Source organism: Tachypleus tridentatus, chromosome 1 (genome assembly GCF_004210375.1).
Source record: "Tachypleus tridentatus isolate NWPU-2018 chromosome 1, ASM421037v1, whole genome shotgun sequence".
Classification (NCBI taxonomy): Eukaryota; Metazoa; Arthropoda; class Merostomata; order Xiphosura; family Limulidae; genus Tachypleus; species Tachypleus tridentatus.
Genome location: NC_134825.1, coordinates 91,206,388 through 91,229,567, shown reverse-complemented (window position 1 = coordinate 91,229,567; position 23,180 = coordinate 91,206,388). Strand labels below are relative to the sequence as shown.

At 31.5% G+C, this 23,180-nt stretch overlaps 2 protein-coding genes across 4 annotated transcripts in view; one reads left to right on the top strand and one right to left on the bottom strand.

Annotated features, from left to right (window-relative positions):
* LOC143232694 (uncharacterized) overlaps positions 1–23,180 on the bottom strand; it is a 408,737-nt gene that overhangs the window by 437 nt on the left and 385,120 nt on the right. Inside the window, exon 6 of the mRNA XM_076468432.1 lies at positions 955–1,033. Coding sequence (XP_076324547.1) covers positions 955–1,033 — 79 coding nt within the window. The remainder of the gene's footprint in view (positions 1–954; positions 1,034–23,180) is intronic.
* Positions 17,595–21,643, top strand: LOC143255467 (dynein axonemal heavy chain 7-like). 3 transcript variants are annotated; one of them, XR_013030673.1, is made up of 4 exons: positions 17,595–17,948; positions 19,375–19,535; positions 20,840–20,971; positions 21,433–21,643. XR_013030673.1 is itself a non-coding variant. In XM_076511181.1 (3 exons), the coding sequence occupies exons 1-3, from the start codon at positions 17,803–17,805 to the stop codon at positions 21,434–21,436; spliced, it is 282 nt and encodes a 93-aa protein (XP_076367296.1). In that variant the 5' UTR covers positions 17,631–17,802; the 3' UTR covers positions 21,437–21,563. The 3 variants fall into 3 exon arrangements, 1 of the variants encoding a protein (XP_076367296.1); XM_076511181.1 differs by lacking the exon at positions 19,375–19,535 and having other exon boundaries at positions 17,631–17,948; positions 21,433–21,563; XR_013030675.1 differs by lacking the exons at positions 17,595–17,948; positions 19,375–19,535 and adding an exon at positions 19,939–19,954 and having other exon boundaries at positions 21,433–21,563.

The window sequence follows — 23,180 nt, the reverse complement described above, 5'->3', positions numbered from 1 at the left end:
ATAATAGTGGATATTGCAGATGTACTGGAGTTAACATATTCTTCTCTACTCTCGTTCACAAGTTACTATAATACCCACACTAAAATTACTTATAATGAAAAATGGTTGCAATTGTGTATAGAGAAAAACAGTAGTTGAGGTTTGTCAAATGATTATTAAACGTATTTGAATATTTATATGGTAGAATAGATAACGAATTATGGTTATTTCAGGGTCACATAAAACATGTTACCAAATTTGTCTGCTTGAATCAAAAATACAAGAATTAAGGTCCCAAAACAAATTATAAGTGAAAACGACTCTACAAGATGTTGACTGCAAAGATGTTATGACAGGTAGCGTTTAACTAGTTGTAGCCAAGCAGCAAAGGTGCAATGTATTGAAGAAATACATAGGTTATGTAAGTAACTATGAAACCTAATTATATCATTGGATTACATACTTTTCATTGAATCTTTAAGTTAACAGTTTTTCTGCTTGATAACAGATTATAATCATCAATAGTACGCATTCTTATCAAAACACAAGTTTTATGGTGAGATAAAAACAACTAAGAACAACAATATATAATATACATGAAATGTTACATATTTGCTGAGAAACTATTTTAAAATATTTTTATAATTTTAATTTTTTTTCGACACTTAGTCTATTTGATTTGGTTTCTTTTAAATTTTGCGCGAAACAACACGTAGGCTGTATACACCAACCATATTTTCAGCAATTGTAGTCTAAAGGAAAGACACCAAGTCAACACCTTACACTGTCAACTATTGGGTTACTCCTAGATCAACGAATAATGAAATTGACCGTCATATTTTAATTTTCACTTACAACTAAATAGGATGAATGTGTTTGGTGTGACAGGAGCTCAAAACAGCTTTCCGGGTATTGTGAGCAGAGCGTCCTGGCAACCACTTAGCTAAAAGTCAGGATTTACTTGAGAATACATACCTATTGGGTATGAAAATCCCGGAAGGAACTGATTCTTCTTCTTCATTCCAGATTGTATCATTGATTGGCCAAGATTCACCTAAGTTAAGATAAAAAATACTGATTTCTACAAAATTAAGTAACATCTAAACTAGTTTTGCTTTGATATCTAGTAAGGAATCTGCTAGATTAAATAATTAAATTTAAAACACAATAACAGCAGCTTTTACACGAGGTAAACTATGACTTTAATAACTACATCGTATTGTCCTTTTGTTTTTTACGTTCGTGCAATGATACAGAAGGACTGTCTTTGCTAGCCGTCCTTAATTTAGCAGTGTAAGACTAGAGGGAAGGCAGCTAGTCATCACCACCCACCGCCAACTTTTGGGCTACTCTTGTATCAACGAATAATGGGATTGAACTTCACTTTATAGCGTTTCCACAGCTGAAAGGGCGAGCATGTTTGGTGTGACAGGGATTCGAACCCGAAACCCACAGATTACGAGTCGAATGCTTTAACCCACCTGGCCATGGCGAACCTCGTTCTTCGATGTGGCATCTTTATCAGTTCAAACTGTTTGTTATTGTAATTTTAATTTAACGGTTACATTATTTTCTGAAGAATCATATCATTATATTTGTCTCCATAATTTTGTTTTCCCTTTAATGAATGAAACCGAAATTAATCAACTGAACATATCATTCCTTCATATTTAGTTAGATTTGCACTCACGAAATATATTAGTAAATTAGACGTTTGGTGAAAAGTCTTCTAACGTGTTTTGTTTCAAGAGCATATAAGAATAATATGAAGGTAAAAAAATGCTTTTATTTCTTGTTTTCAAGTTGGTATCTCATTCTGTTTTGTATCCTGCAGATTGTATAATTATTCTCGTGATTCATGGCATGTACACGTTTTACTATTATTACGGTATTACAAAATGCAGTGTTAAGCGTCCCTTTTGTCACAACGTCTGGAGGAACTGATTTTCTTTGAGCTCACAGAGGGTGTCACTGATTGCTCTAGGAAAAATGTGGTATCCTGACAAAGGCAATTTTTTTTTCAGTAACATTGTGATTGGTTTTGTCTGATTTTAAACCTGAAGAGAAAATAATATAAAGCTGTTTTCATTAACAATTTGACTTCTAAGAAATTTTAACTAGTATCTTTACGAATTATTCCATGTTATACACACACAGATATTTAAATACATGTATGTAAGTTATGAATAGAACGATTATTTTTAGTTTTATGAAGAGAATCCTACAATCACTGAACTCACAAAGAAGATTTAGAACTGAATTGCACTACTTAGAAATGTAGTACTACCTAAAGGTTTAGGCCAAAGTTATATAATAGGGCTTGTATTAACGTTCAAAACCACACAATATATTATAACAACCAAATCCATTCTACCGGCATACCATTTCATGCTCTCTTCTAGTCTTACACTACTAAATTAGGGATGGCAGCGCAGATAGCTCCTGTGTAGTTTTGCGCGAAATTAAAAACAGAAACAAACAAACCATTTCATACCAGAAATTTCTTATGAAATTACCAGCCTCTTTAATAAATGGAAAATGATATTAAAACTTGAAATAATATAAACGTCTTATTCTTTAACCCTAAATAACCACTAATGAAGGAACAAAATATATCATGTACGTAGAATCCCATAGAAATGTATTGTGAAATATAATAGACATATATCACATTTCTTGTAACTAAATCATAAAAAGAATATAAAGGTCATATGAGTAAGGATGAATTCCAAATATCGTTTTTAACATGCCAGCCAATTGAGACTTGTCACAAAATACCTTGTAACTGTACACTTTACTCGTACGCTATCGTGCAACTGAAAACGAAAATATACTCTTTAGAAACTACGGAGATCAACAAACCAAACGGCATTTCTCCAAACCGTGATAATGTCTCTAGCAATATCAACCATATTTCTTGGCTTCGTTCATTCACCAACCATAGACTTTACCAACCTTGACATTTATATATAATCTTTTCATATGATGGAAACACTTCATTTACTCTAAATTATTGTACCTCTTGTATATATACCATGTACTGCTTTACTAACTACCATATCTGAAGAAGACAGACCAACACTCTTTCGAAAAAGCGTTGTACGTTCTCCCAAACTAAATCAATTCATTAAAAAATATAGATTGTTGTTTACCAACTCACATTTACTGAGCCTAAAGTACTTCTTTACTGAAGCATTAAAAGGAATGTTTCTTGTGTCTTATGTTGCAGGTTTAATTATTATTTTGTTTAACGTGTTGAAAATCACCAAATATCTTATCCTATATTTTAATCGATAACAAAGATAAATCAGATTTTAGGCAATACAAAAAGTAACATTCGGTAAATATAAAATATTTAAATTTATAAATATGACTTTCTACGTGGAAGAAACTGTAATGGAGAAACAAAACGTGATCTAAAATATTGTATACATTAGCATGTAGAAGATATAAGAATATTGAAATTTTGGTCATAGCAGAGAATGTACAAGAACAAAATTCAGCATAAAATATTATGTTAAGCATGAAGCAATTAGAGTCAATGATATCCAGGAACAAATTGAAATAGCAAAAGTGAACAGATTTAATGAATAATGAAATAGAGATACATTTCTTTGTAAGAATATGTCGAGACTTGTCATAATTTTTTTAAATCTGAAATATGCGTGTTAGACATGGTACGGGAATGTTTCTAAATGTTAAAAGTGTAAGAACTCAAAAGGTGTTCACACCTCCAACTTTCGTGTTTAGCCTAGTATGATCAATAACAGCACGTGAGGGTGATGTTTAATTCAAATATTCGTTGAAACGTACATCTATAAAATAAGACTAATATGAATTATTTCACTTTTAATCCTTCACTACCCAATTGTGGTGTTGGTTGTAAATTAACAATTCCACTAAGTTTGCAGAATTGATTGGTTGTGATGTGAGATGCGATTTTTGTCCCATTTTGTCTGTGTGTAGCTCCATTCAAGTTGTCAGATGATTTTTTATATCTCTATCATGAGGTGACAATAGCTCATTATCATTTAAAATACAGTCAAAATATGTTGATTTGTTTCGCTTACTAAAGAAACCTAGCTGTTGGATCGCGACGAGATGATGAACAAGATTTTCCTTTGTCTTCAATGTGTTTGGCTTGTAATAAATATGGTTTCCTTTCTACATTTTGATCATTTTTAACTAACTTTCGTTTGGTAAGAACATGGTTAGGTATACAGAGTATAAGATATGTGTTAGTTTTCTAATGTCCAGGATTTTTCTCGTGGTTCTTTATAACTACGGCTTCAAATATTAGGCTCATGTAGTCTTTATTTGCTCTGACAAGAAAAGAGTTGAAGATGTTTATTTACGACTTGTACATGATTAGTGTCTTATGTCAGATGGAATATGCCGTGTGTATATTGAGTTTTCAATTAAATTAAATGTTACTTTTTTCTTCTACTTCAATAATTAAGTTTGGAAATTATTGTTAACTGATGATAATGTCTGCTTTGCTTCTAAAACTATTACACCGGATCTTTAAATATTCTAGACGTAACAGCCAAATGGGAAATGTTACTGTAACGATTGTTCTCCGTTAAATCGCTTGAGACTACTATTTGAATTGTTACATCCTGGTGGATATGATACTGGAAATTATATACAATTTGTACAAAATATATAATTATTGCCACTATTGCGGCATGTAGGTTGATTATTTAAAAGTTTGAAACGAAATTCAGATTCAGTTTGATTTCGTAAAGATAAAACAACTGTTTAGTTTTTTACTAAGACATCTGACTTTGTTTAGTGCTTGAAAAGGAACAAGAGTTCAGTTTTAGAAAGTGGAAATTCATGTGTTCAAATAAATATATTGATATGAAATATTTTCTTTGCAGATTTCTTTTCTCCTATTTTGAATTGAAATTGCTAGAAAAATCTTTTTGTGGTTGTTCTGGCGAAGAGAAGTAACTGAACTTAGGTTGGTTTTTTTTAATTCCATACTTTCGATGCTTGTTTTGCAGTTTTGCAATTGGTGTAAATTTGATAAGTGGGAGGTAGAGGCGGTTTTGTTCTTGGGTCTACCAAATGATAAAATAAATATTTTAGAAAAACGTTTCACAAATTTTGAAAGATTTTGCTGGTACTTTTAATATTAGACAACCAAAAATAGAGATATTTTACCTTTTTCTTTGGAGCTTTTCTGAGTATTATTCAAGCTTTTAGGCTTGATCCTGGCCATTCTTTTTTTCTTATCCTAGTGAAACAAATATATATATTTAACCAAATTTCTGTCTCTCCATAAAGTTAAGATAAAACTACATAAATAGCTCTCTGCGTTCTGTCTGTGACATGTATTGAAACCAGATTTCTAACGTTGTAAGTCCGTGTATTTACCGCTTGTCCCTGGGAGTAATATCCAAAATATCGAAATGATTTTCTTGTGGATATGAATACCAAAATACTGGAATATATCACTTTTATTTCCTTGTTTTACCAGTTTCATACGTTTCGCCGTTCAAGAAATAGTTACACTGAGAATCTTCGATATCCGTTGTGAGCAAAGCAAAGATAACCAGTTGTGTAAATTTGTTCTTAATTTCAAAATATCAATCATTTAATTAACGTTTGTCTCCTTTTTAAATAGCTAGTAGTGAGGGAGCAGAAGAAACTGGTTGAGTACAGCCACCAGGAACTGTGAAAGGTTACTGAGACTTATAGATATGAAAAAGTAAGTTAAAGTTTGAAATTGTATCACAAACAAATTGTATTTTTATTATAACAACAAAAGTACAATTAGAATAACATATTAATTTTAAAAGGAAAATATACTAAGTAGTTATCTTTTAATAAATAGTTTTTATATGGACTTTATGATGTGTGTACATATAGCCAGCACATGTATTTATTTCAGATTGTTTATGTTTAATTCAGAAAACGGTATTTGCATGTTTTGTTCTTATCGCAGATTCAGTGGTAAAACCCCGTTTGGCCACGTTTAAGCACCCGCCTTGTAATCTGAAGATCGCAGGTTCGAATCTGCGTTACACCAAATATTCTCGTCTTTTAAGACGTGGGGGCGTTATTATGGGACGATGAATCCAATCCCACTATTCGTTAGTGAAATAGTATTCAAAGAGTCATTAATAGTTTCTCATAGCAACATTTAAGATAAATATTAATCTGTCTTTCTTTTAAATCAATAATGATGTGCCATATCTACAGTCTGCCGCTGGTACAGCGGGAAACATTCAGACTTACAAGACGAAAAGGGGGGTTTTCAAATCTCCCCGCTGGACTCAACAAACAACCCAATATGGTTTTGTTGTGAGGAAAACACATTTTAAAGTTTAAAGGTTGCTTCGGTAAGTATGAAAAACAGAACCATAGTTATTAAAATGTTAATACTATTTTTAGCGAAAATGAAATTTATTAATATAATTCTCGTTCAATTAAAATTTACATCTGATTTTATTTTGTGATAATCGGAAAAGAAATGCGTTAGCAACTTGGTTCAACAAAACTTGTAGTGTAGAAACGGCCAGGTGATGAGAACGTTCGATCCTCTCTACATTGGTAAAATAGTAAACAAAGAGTTTGGCATGTGGTATTTCCCATAATGCACTTATTAATGTTTATATTAATGTTTCGTTTGCGTTTATGCCATAAAATACGTAAATTTATTCTGAAACTCGATGCAACGAAACGCTGAATACAAGAGCAAAAGGAGGCTGAAAAAACATGGTGACAAAATATAATAGCACAGACAGCCTTAATTTTTTATAATAAGTGAAGAAGAGAACAGGCATGGAAGTGTTCGAAATGGTGTCCTCAGATACTGGCGATGGTTGTGAGAATAATAATAATAATAACTTTTCTTAACAGAAAGCTGTCAAAATATCAAAATAATGTCTCCAAAACAAAAAGCTGAAGAAATGGCACATTATATGACAGAAGGTATAAAAATCCAGTTCAAGTCCTTCCCTAAGTTTGAGACAGAGCCGTTCTTTATTTACAACTGTTAAATAGATGCAGATAACTATTAGCAGTAGTTACCACTCTTATGTAACTATTTTTAACTGAATAACGATACTGATTAAGGTAGTTAAAACACCCTTCAGTTAAAAGTATGAAACGTATTCAGCGATACATTGTGCTCGAATATGGGGCCATCAATTAGTGAACACCAACACTAGACATTAAACAACACCTAGCATTTCTACCACGTATAGTAATTTGTAAGACCGGAGAGATTTTACGTAACTTGTGGTCTTTTATGTCATGATGTAATAAGTATAGGTGTTTTCTTGTTGAAATATTTTCTACTTTCTGAAATTCACAAAAATCTCATTGCATATACTGCTTACTTCGCATATTATAATAAAACATATTCTTTAGATCTATTCCAAGTTGCTTTGTGTCTCTGTGTAAGAAAATTCATATTCGTAATCAGGTTTTAATTCCTGTCTCGTGTAAAATATACTAAAAAATGAACTAGCAAAACACTTCGTTTCAGTCAGAGCTTTAAAGTTGGGAAGATATCAAATGTATTTTTAGTTTATCTAGAGTTTTTCTCATTAAATTATTATAAAGACATATTTCTACCAAACAGATAATGTCCCTCAAATTTTTTATATGAAAAGATGAAATGAATACAAACAAAGTATATCCATATTCACAACTTACAGCCATGATTTCTCTTAACATGTATCCACAAGGGCAGTTGATGTTGTTTTGTGATGCCAAATAAACTAAATAAAAAATTAAATAAAATTGTAAAAAGTATCAACATAACCATCTTCATAAAAATATTTAAGAAGGTGTTTTATTTGTGTTTGCACAGGAAGTTTTTATTACGATAGGTAAAATTCTCCCTTTTTTTTCTGTTTAAGTATAAATTTACTTTTAAGTCACAAGTAATGTTTACAAATCTAAATGATCAATTAGTTAAATGTATTGAGTTGGAATGTTTAAATCACATCACCACTGAATAACATTTATCAGTCTCATGTCTTCTTTATATCTACGATCAACATCTTTGATTAATTTGATTTTCATCCAAATTAATACAAAAGACTAAATACTATGTCTAAGAATTATGAAAAACATTCCAATAGGGTAACTTGGTCCGGCATGGCCAAGTGTGTTTAAAACGTTTGACTCGTAATCCGAGGGTCGCGGGTTCGAATCTTGGTCGCACCAAACATGCTCGCTCTCCCAGCCATGAGTGCGTTATAAGGTGGCGGTCAATCCAACTATTCGTTGGTAAGGGTAGCCAAGAGTTGGCGGTGGGTGGTGATGACTAACTGCTTTCCCTCTAGTATTACACTGCTAAATTAGGGACGGCTAGCGCAGATAGCCCTCGAGTAACTTTGCGCGAAATTCAAAGACGAAAACAAACTTATATCTGCTTTATACTCACGGCCAACATCTTTGATTAATTTGAATATTTTCATCCAAATTAACACAAAAAGACTAGAAACCATGTCTAAAGATTATGAAAAACATATGTCAACAAGTAACTTTGAACTTCTGTTATAAAATAACTGTGTTTGTTTGTCTTGAAGCGAAAAGATACAACACTTTTATTCATGCTCACATAATTCAGTAACCCATACACATACTTTGGGAAGAGGAACTCAAACTGTACTTCATTTCAATTAAAGTGTTAATACCAATACCAGCCGACTTTTGAATACATTTTTTCTCAAGTGGGTTTTCCTCATCATGAATCAATTACAACGATTTCTTGCTGGTTTCATTTCCATAAATTTTCTTTCTAGTATACAGTATTACATTGTAAATGGCCCCTATCAAGAACTCATTACAACCCAAATTAAAAGGACATCTGTATTAGTTTGATATTATGATTTTATTTCCTACAGATACAATTGTTCCGCTTTAGCTTCTGCAATCGTAATTAACAGAAGCAGTGACTGAGGGGTTTTCGGTTGGAAACAAGTTGTGGGAAGGAACTGCTGTATTATTTCGTTTCTGGATATAATAGTGCATGTTTTTCACATTTTTAAGAGATAAAATAATTTTTTCATACATTTGGGTTGGGTTTTGACAGCAAATATAATTAAGCAAAAATAATAATTTTTAATGTTAATTCCATTATAATATCTTACTTCTCTTTTTTATAAGACAGAAATATCAATATTTTTAGGCTTCTTGTTCTTCACTAACTTTCCGAAATTCTTTTCTCTACGTTTAACGTTGCTAAGATACTCTGTAGTATAATCAGTATTGACGTCATTACTTGAAAGTCATTGTTAAATTCTACTAAGTAGATGTCCAATCACAGCCGTAGAAAATATGCAAGTGACAATACACATATGTTATTTTTTTAATGAGTGTTTTCCCACAAGACATTAAAAGAAAAAATTGGATAAATATTAACAAAGAAATGGGAGTTCGAATTTACCTGTTACATAACATGCTCGCTCTTTTATCCTTACTAGTGTGTATTCTTTCATTCAAAAGGACGTTATAAAGTCGGTAAATCCCATTTTAGCCGCTCAAGAGTACGAGTCAAGTACTTTAAGTCCCAAGATATACCAGGTCGCTACGTATTAAAGAAAATTAGTGGCGAAGGTATACGATTTTATGTAGAAATTATATAATTGGAGAAGTTAGAGGCAATGAAAAGAATTGTAGATTATGTGAAATGGAAGCAGTAGTCAGAGGGTAAATAATTTATTAATATGAAAGGGATATATCATATGACAGTGACTTTCAGGATGATAGAAAGAGTGCTATTAGTATTAGAGAAAAAATAATGAATTTACTTGTTATGAACCTATTATGTTGACAAACAAATTTCAGAATTGGAGAAAATGAAAACAAAAGGATCAGAGAAGGATATGGAAGTTGTAGGTGATTTATCGACAAGATATATGGTTAGAATAATCTGTTGGTAAATGAGGACAAAATAATTAGATTATGCTATGTGGGAGAACAGGTGGAGAGTATAACCAAAATTAACTGTGTAAATGAAGTTATAAGTAGGTCACTAGGGTTAAATGTTAGGTTTAGGTTTTATTAAGTAAACTGTAAGGATGAGCAGACTGACTGGACTTGTATCGATCAAGTTCATCGGAAGAAGAAGGAGCTTTTGGAATGGGTGGTTTGCATTTAAATACTGTAGCTTAGCTGGCTTGTTTTCTAAGACTATTAACTCAGCTATAAGGGAGGTTTAAAACTAAAACTAAACAGTGGTGAGGGCCAGAAGAAACTTAACACAAAAGAATAAAATTTAGCACTAAAGTTAGTACAGAGTAGTAGAAAAGGATAGACTTGATTGTTACTGTTGTAATGCTAGGGGTATAAGAGAAAAAGTATATGATTTTGGAAGCACTGGTATTGGAAATAAATTTGGAAAAATTAGTTTTCAAAGGAGATGTTTGTAAATGATGTCCATAAATTTACAGAAAAAAAATTCATTAGAATTTTGAGTAATTCTTTAAATTTTAATTCTAAGTTGAAAATTGGTAGACACTTTCAAAGTTTAAGTTTACTAGGGATTGATTAGACATAACTGTTCTCATCTTTGTTCACAACTAATTATTTTGTGAACATCATTTCATTTTTGTGGATTACACTGACTATGTTACGAGTTTTCATTCTTCTTCATGGTTTTCCTTTGTCTGTAAAGAAACAATGTGTTGATGATGCTTTCACTGAAGCTGCATTTTTCAGAATCTAAAGAGAAGAAACATCTTTTCCTTCACAGGGCCTGGAGATCAGAGTCAGTTAAAGACAGTGTGGCAATAGCCATCCTTTCCTGCAAAGTGATGTTATTTTGGAAATAGTTCTGTCTAAAATGAAGATCTATATATATGTTCACATCAAACCTTTTTAATTACTTCAAAAGAATATTGAGACTGTAAGTCTTCTGATATGGTATGCTTAAGCAGCTTAAACAATTCTTAATCTTTATTTATATTCACTTCTGAATATCCTGAAGTAAATCCGACAGAAAGGACATAAAGCAGGTATGGTTAAAGTGTTTATCAACTGAGAATTAGTACACTCTCTTATTGGGTATATAATAATGTATATAAATGTGATGTAACATTTTATAAAGTGATACATAATACAGTTATGAATATTGTAAAATATATTTTAAATTTTAATCTCCAATAGCTGTTTACCTATAAGTCATAAAATAAAAGATTTTGTTCCAAAATATGATAGTTGCACATAGATTGCACAGGGTATATCCCAATAGGCAATGGGTATATCTAGTGTAAAGTGTAACATTAATTTGCACTTTGATGGATTTTCATTCTGCCTCATTGATTTTCAAGTAAAGACCAGGGACCCTTTTACTGTGGCCTGTATAACACATTCCCAATGCTGTGTTTTTTAGTGGAGTTTATCAACCATGTACAGTGTGACATTCCTAGCCACACTATATATGTAGCACTTCTGTGAGCCAGTTCAGATTCTGGACTGTGCTTATTTCCACTCTTTCTAGCAACTCTTTATAAACAGGGGTGTATCTTGATACCAACAAGGTGTGGTCTTCCACAAGTATGTCTGTATACAATGTCTCATACTATTGGTTCATTTTGAGTGCTTCCTCAAGGAGATTTATTTATATAAAGTAAATTTTGCTTTTGTAATCCCTTCACTGTTTCAACATTGGATTCACACTTCCTTTAGTGCATCATTTCTTGCTCTTATAATGATGGTTGAAGACAGAGAGAGTGAGCTGTGCTATTAATGAGTCACACTTTATATAGTGGAGGATTTTCATGTACTTATTAGTATGCAGCAATGTCATGTATAAATATGTGCTTAGGTGAAAGTCTTGAAGCTAGTGAGAAGTGAAAACATTTGTATAAAGACATACCTGATTTATGTCCCCTTCTGAATGTAAACAAAGAACAAGGATAGTAGTTAAGCTGCTTAAGCATTCCTTATCAGAACACTTACAGTCAAAATATTCCTTTGAATGAGAAAAATTATGTGTCACATATTTATCACCAATATAATTTCCAGTTTGTGTTAAGCAAATTGAAAATGCTTACGTTAAGTGAAATTCAGTACCTCAAATTTGAGAGGCATTTGATGCTCTTTAGTTTAGTATTGTGGAAATATTTTGGCTGTTGGCTGTGTAGAAAATAGTTGAGCAAACCTTCACAAAAATAAAATTTGTTTTAGCTGATGAAAGTACATGTCAGTGACATAGGAGTGGAGTGGAATCAATGTGTCTTTGCACATATGCATTATAGAACGTCAACTTGCAGAAAGTGTAGAGAAAACCTGTAAAAGGAATTGTTAGTTTCATCTTTAGTGTTGTAAATTTAACAATTTCAAGATCTTTTTTTTTTGGATGGAATGGTTTGAAATGTGTTAAATTCAGAGTAAATGACTTATTATTTATCACAAATGTTCTTTTGTTAAAATGGTTGTGTATGTTGTTTGAAAAATATTTGTTTAACCTCATTTAATTGGAGGTGTAGTACAGATTTTGTGTGTTGCAATGTATTTATCTTACTGTGGCTTATGTATCGTGATATGATAAATATAAAACTATAAAAGATCTATCATCTGACATCAAATGCAAGTTTATAGCAGTTTTTGTCAAAATATCATAGATTGCCTGTTGTTACTCAATAAATCTGATGACCATTGATGCAAACAACCCCAAGTAAAACATATTTAGTCAAAATTAGTACAAATTTAAATATGCAAGATGATATATACAAATACACTTATGATAGTTATCTAATTATGGTGTTGCATTAATTTCTTTCTTGAAAGTCAAAAGGCCTCATTTACTTAATGTGATATTAATACATTATACCTGTCTATAACAGAGTTCAAATCAGTTTATTTATAACACTCATAGGTATATATATAACAAGCTTACACTTTGTTGTTTTTCTTTGCATATTCATTAATATTAAATACTGTGTAGACTTAACAAATTTCAAGGGCTTGTTAGATTATTTTCACTTAGTTCTTTAACTAAGTATGTTTAAATTGATTACAAGTTACACATGATTACTACTTGTAACATCTTATCTTATTTATTGACAGCTCTCAAATGGTGCAACAGTATGTCTGTGGATTTACAATATCAGAAACTGGGTTTCAATACCCATAGTGGACAGAGCATAGATAACCCATTGTGAAACTTTTGTGCTTAACTTCAGACAAACAATTCTTATTATCTTTTAATAATTTTCTTCATCAATCTTAACTGTGTGCTTCATCATCTTAATTTTTTGTTAGTGTGGGACTTAAATGTGTCCTTTGGGAATTAGATTAATTTAGAGGATTTGTGAATTAATGGACTAGATTCTTAATGTGTTTTCGTCGTAGCATTTTCATTGGTTTGCACATTTTTGTATTATTTTTTAGACTATACTAATTTAGATATATTTATCTGATATTTATCAGTACTTTTAACTATATATGTTTGTAAATGACTTGTATGTCACATATCTTTACTAGTAACATGTAATTCACTAATCTATAAGAATGATATTTTTCATTGTTTTTATCTCCATGCTTTATTCTCATAATTTTCTTCAGTGTTGGATGTAATTATGTGTCCTTTGTCATCTAGATTACTTCAGATGAATTGTAAGTTAGATGTGGATAATTAATGTGTTTTCTAGGTAATCTTAATCATTTTGCAGAGTTATTATTATTACATATTTTGTGCTAGATACACTTAGATGGTTGTCTATTTGATACTTATAAGTACTTTGCTAATTAGGTAGATTTAGATAATTTCTAGATTACATACCAGTAATATGTACTTGATTGTTCTATTTGAATAAATGCTGTTTGTTTTTTTGTAATTCTTCACTATGTGCCTTATCATACTAATTTTGTAAACTTAGAACTTAAATGTTTGTTTTGTTCCATCACTGACATGTTTTATTCTTTCCTGGTTACAGAGCTGAGCTTTGCTTTGGTTTCTTTTCTTATGTTCATGACACTAGTAATGTCATTTTATCCTTGTAATCTACAGCTTGGGTTCTTCTTTCCATATCACCATTCTCAAGTTTTTGGCAGTTCATCAAGCTTTATCCTACTTTCTTCCTCTCTCTATTATGGAGTGGGTGGTAATGTTACATTCTGACATCTTCACTGTAGTAACTCGTATCACAGAGCCAGGAAGTAACAGTTCAAGGTCTCTGTGTTTTCAGATCCTAAATCTCTTCTGGGCCCACAATTACCACTTTGTGGTCTTCACTTGCCTTTTCTTCTAAATATGGTAGTGGATTTTATCTCCTCCCAACAAGATTCTACATGTGGAATAGTCTCTTAATCTACAGGCCTGTAGGTGGATATGTTTTCAGTTGGAGATATCTCATTTATGCCTTTCTCCACTGGATCACCAAATTTCCTTTTCTTTCTTCTTCTGTTTATTATCCACTAACTTTGGGGGTAGTCGTGTTCAGTCAAGTATGGAGAATTCTTCACAATTATGCTTAATATCTTATTTGATATTCTTTCAAGAGTTCTATTTTTATTCCAAACCATACTATGTCTTGTTTTACTAGTGGTTCTGTCTTGGCCAATATAACCATCATTCTCACTGCTCCAGCCTTTACTTGTGTAACCTTTGTCTACCCTTAAATCTGTATTCTGTTGATTTCAGTTGTATATTGTTCGTCCAGATGTCACCACACTCTGCCTTCGCATGGCTTTTGTCAGGTGCATTGTTTCAGCCAGGGATTGACTCCATGTGTTACATCTTTTTTTTTCATGTACCCTTAGTCCTTCTTTCATGTCCATTTACCACATAGGTGAGAGTATACCTTAAGACTTTGATCTATTTGTTGTGATTTTTTTCCTTTCTACCCTTCTGTTCATTCTCTTTCCTTCTTCTTCACCTGTTTGTTTGACAAAGGGTTCTCCACGTTGGTCATTTTTAGATATCTGATAGACTTGTCAAACACATTCTTTTCTGCAGGTTTTGTCTTTCCCTTTCATTTCTCTCCATTTTTATTATTTCAAGTCATGCATCCTCTATGTTCCTATAATATGCATGATTGGGATCTTAGTGTGATTCTTTACATCTTTACCATTCTTACTTTGAACTTTCATTTTCATGTTCCATCATCCTCTTCCCCCCTCAAGATTTTATTTTCTTCTCCTCATTGCTTATGGAAACCACAAATTAGATATTTCTGTTTTCATTGTTACCCGCTTCTTCTACCATTTCTCTTATGACATACTGCTTAACTGGTCTTTCATCCCTAAGATTTGTGCTGCTCATGGATGCTGTTTGACTATCACTTTCATCTTTCACTGGTGCTGATGCTGATCAACTTTTGTATAGTTCTCTCCTTATGATTTTATGTGGTATTACCTGACTACTTTTGAGGTTCAATTTCCCAACTTTTATACCCTGGAAACTTTTCATTTTTCATAATAACTCATTAGGCTGGTGTATTCTAACTCCTCCATGGAAGGCCCCCACCTCCACAATGTGTTTTCTCACCTTATTCATCATTTTGTCATATCTTTTTGCCTGGTCAGATATGCACTATTGACGTCATGATTACATTATAACACTCACTGTAGGAATGGGATATTTCAACAAGACCACTTGTAGCATACCCTGTGGTATGTATATGTATATATCATTTGGAGACCATCACTCATGGACTTCCTGAGTATAGCAGAAGGGATTATCACCCATGCTTGCTGACCTTTTGACTGCATTAATTGGGTGTGATATGCTTTTAAAAGTAGGAATTAAAGATACCCATTGTACTTTCTCTAGTGTGATGGTCCTCTGGACTCCCACCACATTTAATTCCCCTTTTTTCTTTCAGTGTAACATAGGAGTTCTTACCCATTTCTTAGTTTCTGAAAAGATTGATCATGAGTGAGACTAGAACTTTACCAGTTAGAAGAGGGGCAAGGCTGATCTGCCTCCTTCCATTTCCTCTGGATGCTTTTTTATCAGGTGGACTCCTGTCAAAATAAAGTAACAAATCGGTTGGAGCAGGCCCAGCCTATACAGAATCCTCCTCTTAAAACTAGGTGCAGGATGACACTCTCCTATTCTTATAGTTGTTTATGGTAGAGACTCCTATTCTCATTAATTCTGGTTGCAGGAGGTTCTTTTCCAGCTCCTACAATTGAGTTTGGGGGACTTCACCTGCTTCTCAGTGACAGATACAGGACATAAGTGCACTGTTTCTTATGGTTGAGTAAGTGTTACAAATCTTCCTAATAATTCCAGATGCTGGATATCTCTTTCCTGTATTTATGACTGGGTAATGAACGATTTCTATTCGTGACACTGGTTACAGATATTGCTTTGTTCATGAGGTTGGTTTGAGGCAACCCTGTAATGCTAGTTTTGGTGTATTATACTTCTTGTTCCTAATGTGGTTTTGGGAGTTTGTCCAGTTTCAGCCAGAAGCTAACTTCCACTTCTTAATTCCTGTATACATATGATTAGGTTTGTTACGTATATATATAGATAACACAGTCCACGTGGCTTATACACGTTTATGTTTATGTCATAATTTATCTTTTTCATCATCAACCTTCTAATGCCAAGGACAAGTCATGAAATCTCATTTGTCTGGTTGAGATTGCATGTGTATGCTAATTCTGTTTATATTTTACTGTGGATTACACCTATGTCAGATTCATTTCCACATCATGAGCAAAGAGCATACCTGTTCCAGAAGTCAGTATGGTACCTCATAAGTGTGTTTCATTTTCATCTCAAAGCACATACATTCATTCAGAGTCACTTTCCACTTGGTTCCCACATTGTATGCTAAAACTTTGCAGTGTTGAATTCAAGTTTTGTATGAAAGGAGGTAAGACCATATTGGAAGTTAACATATTTTGTGCACTGAAAATGCATTTCTGATAGCTTACTTCCTCTACCCTTGGCTGGTGTTCTTCTTTTATAACCTGCCATGAAAGTGAGGATTGAATAACAATAGCAGAGGGAGGTAGCTGTGCAAATGTAGGTGATGCAAAAAATTAGTGGAGAGTATTCACATGATATGTACATGTTGAGGTATCATGTGAAATTGGTGAAATATATTAACTGGCAGGCTGATCATGAAAATGTTTTACAATTCTTAGAGGGCAGAAAAAGGTTGAGATAGCTTTATGTAAGACGAAGTAAGTACCTATTTATAATACATTTTCAGTGTATGAAAATGTCAACTTCTGAACTTTAAAAAATAATTTTTTGCATTTTGAATTTATAATTCTGTGTCTAAGGTTTACCAAACTCACTTTTATTATTGATTCAAAAACTATTTTTCTTTCTTTGATATAGTAAAATTTTTGCAATAAGTCATATACATGCTTTTTTTTGCTTTTTTTGCAAAGTTTTCCTGTAAAGATAAATTATCTTCATTTACATTATTAGACGTATATGAATACTTTTAATTTGATATTTTATTAAGTTTATTAGATATTAAATTTTTCCATCGAAACCTTCTAGTTCTTTTTCCACTGAAATTTCAAGAACCTTGTTATGTGATATGCAGGTCTTTGATTTGCACTACCTAACACTGTTTGAACTTATTTTAAGAACTTCATTCATTGAAGTGTTCAGTTAGAGATGTTAGTAAAGAAAGAAGGAGGTCCTAATTTTAAAATAGTTTTTGCTATACTAAAATATGTGTTAAATCTGTAAATTTTGTTCAAGTACAGTTTTATGATAACATTTTTTATGTATTTTTTAGTTTATTATTATTTTTATTTCCCAATAATGCATCTTCATTAGACTGAAAAAATCACTGTTTAATATGTTAGAGTGAGAGCAGCTTTGAAGTATGGAGAAAACAGGTTTATGAGTATAAATCCTGGATCAACAAATTTATGTACACTGCAGACAAAATTGTTGATCTCGGAATGTTCCAGTTGGATTTTCGGGAACTTTATGAGTCTTTAGCTAGCCAAACAGAGATCCTTTTGGAAAAGTTATTGAATAACATCTCAAATGAGCACCAGGAAGAAAGTAAAAGGTAACACCATAAAAAATTTAAGCACAGACTTTTTTAATGTTATAAATTCTAATCTAATCAGTTTATCAACAAAAAGCATAAAATGAGAGGGTATTAGATACATACTGTTAATTTAAAAAGTGTGTAGCATTTTTTTATCGCACAGTAAATATTAATTTACACTAATAAGTACCTTCACAGTTATGTCATCTAATATATTATCTTATCTACTTGATAATAGTCATTTTATAAATTTATTAAAATATTTTTAAGTTGATAACCTATCCTGACATAAAAAAGATAACAAATAAAAAATGATGCATAAGTTGTTAAGTTGCATTTTTGTAAAATCTATTAAACAGAAGGAAGTATATATAGAAGGAAGTAGGAATCTATTGTTTATTGGGTTATTATTCTCTACAAATATTCAGAAGAGCTAAAGGTAACACTGATAATTTGTGAAAGACAATTTTAAAACATATCTGACCCTTACAAAAAATTATGTATGTTGTAGTCAACCAACTAGTTTAGAACTACATCAGTTATTACAGATCATAATTAAAATGAAATGCCTTAATGAAAGTCAACCAGTATAAAAAAATTGTAAAATATACTTACTATTGTAAATCAATGAACTAGAAAATGAAATCCTAAAATAATTAGATTGTATTGAGTCATTTGTAGTACTCTTGCTATTTATGATTTTTGTTGATATAGAACTGCAACTTCTTTTAACTAATAAAGTATTTCATGGTAATAACTATAACCTTTTTCGTTTGTTTATTTATATCACTTCTATTCTTCACCTTCAGGGTTTCACCCTAATAAACAAAATATTAGACTTACGATGACTGGAAATTCTGTACAATTGAGAAAAGCCTTACTATTATTGTTGGATTAACATGTTCATCACCAATGAAGTACTAATGAGTCATTTCTATTAATCAGGCACTAATGATGTGTTAACACATCAATCAGCAAAGATGCTATAACTGTGTGTAAGCAAACAGATAAACAGTCCTTTAGTATTGTACAATGATCATGCATGTGTGTTTCCCTCTTTCAAATAGTAGAAAATATTTTTTTACTAAAATTTCAGTTCACATGACCTGAGATTTCTGCAGTGCCTTGTTTTGATTACTATTATGGCAACAAGATAGCAAAGTTGTTTAGAGTTTTACTCTGAATGAAACTGCAAGTAATTTACAAAATTCCAATGCACAGTCATTTGAAGAGGGATGAAGTAGGTAGTAATTATGAACCTTGTGAGCCTGATGATTGAAGATGACTGGAGTGTAAATACTAGGTTTTTTTTTCAAACTGCTTCATCCATGACAGATACAATAACAGACACTGACAGTGCACTGGAATACTGGTATAAACTGACAGGTGGCTGATTGTTCAAGCTAAATGTATCAGTCCAACTAATATTTATTTTATTGCATAGCCTCAACTGGTTACAGGTTTGCTACAAGAGGCTGTTCCAGTTGGAATATTCAAACTGCTTATTGTGGAGGATTTTTTTGAATAGGATGGTTGCTGAAAGGAATAAGTTTACTGAACAGCTATTGGAATTGAACTTCCTGTTTTAATGCCTCTTTGACACAAGTAAGCAATAGAAGTCACTGTACATTATTGGCTTAGTGTATGAGATATAATTACTGTAGCAGTAAGTGTATGAAACCACGTTACACTGTATACACTGTATTCACTAAAGGTTAAGATACCTGTGTTTGCACAAATGATTGACACACAAGAACACCAAGTAATGATTTATTGTTAAAGAAAATACACTTTGATTATACAGATGTGAAAAACTAAACACTTAAGAGAAATTGTTTGATTGCTCTATATATTTAACATGCAGTTTTGAGTTTTATTCATAAATGCCTACTTTTATTTAATTTTAACTAACATGGCATTACATGTATAAGTTTTTTATCTTGTAGGATTTGTGATGAGTACAAACACATTGTAGATAAAGCTTTAACCATTCAAAAGCACTCGGGGGGTTGATGAACTCTAAGGTAAAAAATGAAAATAATATTGACATTTATTACATTATGTTACATATTATAATTTATCTATTAGTCTACAACTAATTACGTCACATACATTACATATTACGATTTCAAATAACTAGACATTTTAATTTTAATTTAGAAGATAATTAAATGTCACAATGTATTAAATTTACAATATTTGCCAACAGGATTAATACACACAAGTTTCTTAACACAAACCAATTTTGATATACAAAAAAACAATACAATTTTTATAACAGTTATTAAAAATAATTATGAGAAATAATTATTTATATACTAAAAATTTTACAAACTCACAAACAATATTCAGTCTTCTTTCTTGTCTGGAACTGAATATTTCATTAATAGTCAGGCCCACAACGAATAAATTAGTTTTATGTTGATACACATGCATTTCATTTGACAGGAATGCTAGCTAACTCTATTTGTGGTTAAAATAAGCTGCAAAAAATTAATTTTCTTTTGTAACATAGTTGATGGTCATTCTCAATTTTTTTTAAGTACAGATATAATCATATACATGTGTATGTGTGTGTATTGTTTTCTTAAAGGAAAATACACATAAAGATAGATATATACATGAAAAAAATCCAAAAAGGACTATGTTTGAAATGATAGTGTAATAGAAACGTGTTATACTAAGGAGTAATGTTTACTGTGTTTTTAGAAAAACTTAAAGGTAATGTTTCATAAATATAAAAAAAGGTTTGATAAAATATTTTTATCAAATTAATTATATTGTAATGATTTTTTTTTTGTTAAATATTACTTTTATTTTATGATAAACACTATATATACCTTTATAGTTCATATACTATATATTTCAAATTGTGAAGTATTTTCACTTTTTTTTTTTTCATTTTACAGAGAGTGGGAACACAAGTTGTTGATGTTAGGAGAGATAATTGATGAGTGGTTAAAAGTTCAAGCTACATGGCTATATTTAGAGCCAATCTTTAGTTCCCCTGATATTATGGCTCAAATGCCAGAGGAGGGAAGGTATGCACTACAACTATTTTAATATTTCTTCATGTTTTAGAATTTGTATAAGTAGTATTTTATTGCTTGTGTGAGACAATTTATATATTATTCTTTTATCTCTGACTTTTTTTATTCTCTTTATATACATATTTATGTATATAGCTTAGTATTTTAAACATCAAATATAATTATTAGTGCTTTGTGTAATTCAATTATCTTCTTATACTTATTAGTTGAAATAGAAAAATGTAGTTGTGATAAAAATAAAATGCAGTTATTAAAACGTTCCATACAGGAAAGAAATACAAATAGAAAACATATTTTTATTTGTTTAAATTTATTATTACGGGTAGCACCACACTTTTAAATAATTTTGTGGTGCGTTTAAACTTTAAATGTGTTCCAACATCTTAGATGTAATTATTCAAACAATTATATAAAAAAAAACATCATCTTAATACTCTTATCATACAATATAGATGATTCACAACTGTAGACAAGAACTGGAGAGACACCATGAAAGCTGCTGTTTTAGACAGACATGTTCTGGCAGTTCTCAGGTTGAAAAAATTTAGATAACTAAAGAAATCCAGTGAGTTGTTGGAACTGATTCAAAAGGTAAAATTGCAGTCCTTTTTGTTGAAACTGTTTAATCTCATTCAGAAGATAACTTTAGTATACTCAATGGCAGTTTTCACCTCTGGGACGTTCCCCATCATAAATTTAAAAAAGTATCTATAAAATATTCAAGAAAACAAAATGGTCATAAATTTTCACTACCTAACTTAAATAAAGATATATACACATATAAATCAAATAAACAAAATAGTTAATTGTTTTTTTTTATTTGTTTATATTTTATAACGTTAATATGTCCTGCTAAGCACTCAGCTGTTGTCACCTTCACTTCACCACTGATATATAATTTTTATAGAAGTCTGGCCAACTGTTAGGAATACCCCTCCTTACATCCACTTCATTGCTAACTTTTACTCCAACTTTCACACTTCACATCTGTAAGCAAATTGCTAACATAAATGCACATGCCACTCATGTGCTAGATGCAATTGTGGACCACTCCACTTTTCTTGTGTAAAGCTTGGTTTTAAATTATATTTTGCTTTCCACAACATTTCAGTTAATGACACAATTGTTTTGCTATTATCAATGTGTTTCAAGTAAAGTTTTGTGTATATTTTACTTTTAAAATCAACAAAGTGAATTGCATATTTCCAAATAAGCTCAGTAAATTCATTATTATTGCACTTGTGTTTAATTAAACCATCATTTTCTGAATTGTATTATATTAACACTGATAAATATTTTAGATAGTTCACCCTTTTCACAATAATACATTCATTAATATAAAAATGTCTTACTTCTGAGACCATACCAACCTCTTCACACAGAAAGCAATCTTTCTTGTGCATCTGCCTGAGATTTGCATTCCACAATTCTTTGACAACTTCAACCAACACTCACTAGATTTCTCATGATTTTCACCATTACATAATGATGTTATTATGTAAAAGCCCTTCCACTAATATGAGCATGACATAACCTTCCTGTGCACTGAGATTTTCCACTGAGATTCTTCATTAATCTTCCTTAGCACTGTGTGTATTTGATGTATTTTGTTGTATTCATAACTTACAGAGGTTTGCAATCTAATAAAGGAACTTTGTTTTCTTTAGTTTATCAAACTATGAACTTTCAAGTTCATGCAACTTTGGCATCTGCTGAGATGAGGGATAACCTTGCAATAGTCAATTTCCTAATTTGGCTACTGAAGACATGTTAAACATAAATGGCATGATAGCCATTGTGCATAGGGTAGTAGGTTTTATTATGCAGCCAAGAATTATTTCCCCTCATTCTGAGAAGGAATATGATGAGAAAGACAACTTTTACTGTTTGTCTCCCCCTTCTGGTTATGCTTTGAGAACCTCTCTTGTCGTTGAGGAGAATTTTCAGACATCCTCATGCTATTTGGACTGTATCACTCTATCTCTCATTCCATTTTAATATATTTCCCATTCTCTACGTCACAACTCCCAACTTAAATAATTTTGTATTCTTTCCCATCTTCTGATAATGATGTTAATATTGCTTCCTTTATAGATCTACCCCATGCCAGTGATCTTATTTCTTGTCCTTCTTGCTTTCTAATTCCTTTATCATGGCCTACAGTTAACTGAACTTCCTCCTTCTAGAGTCATAGACCTTG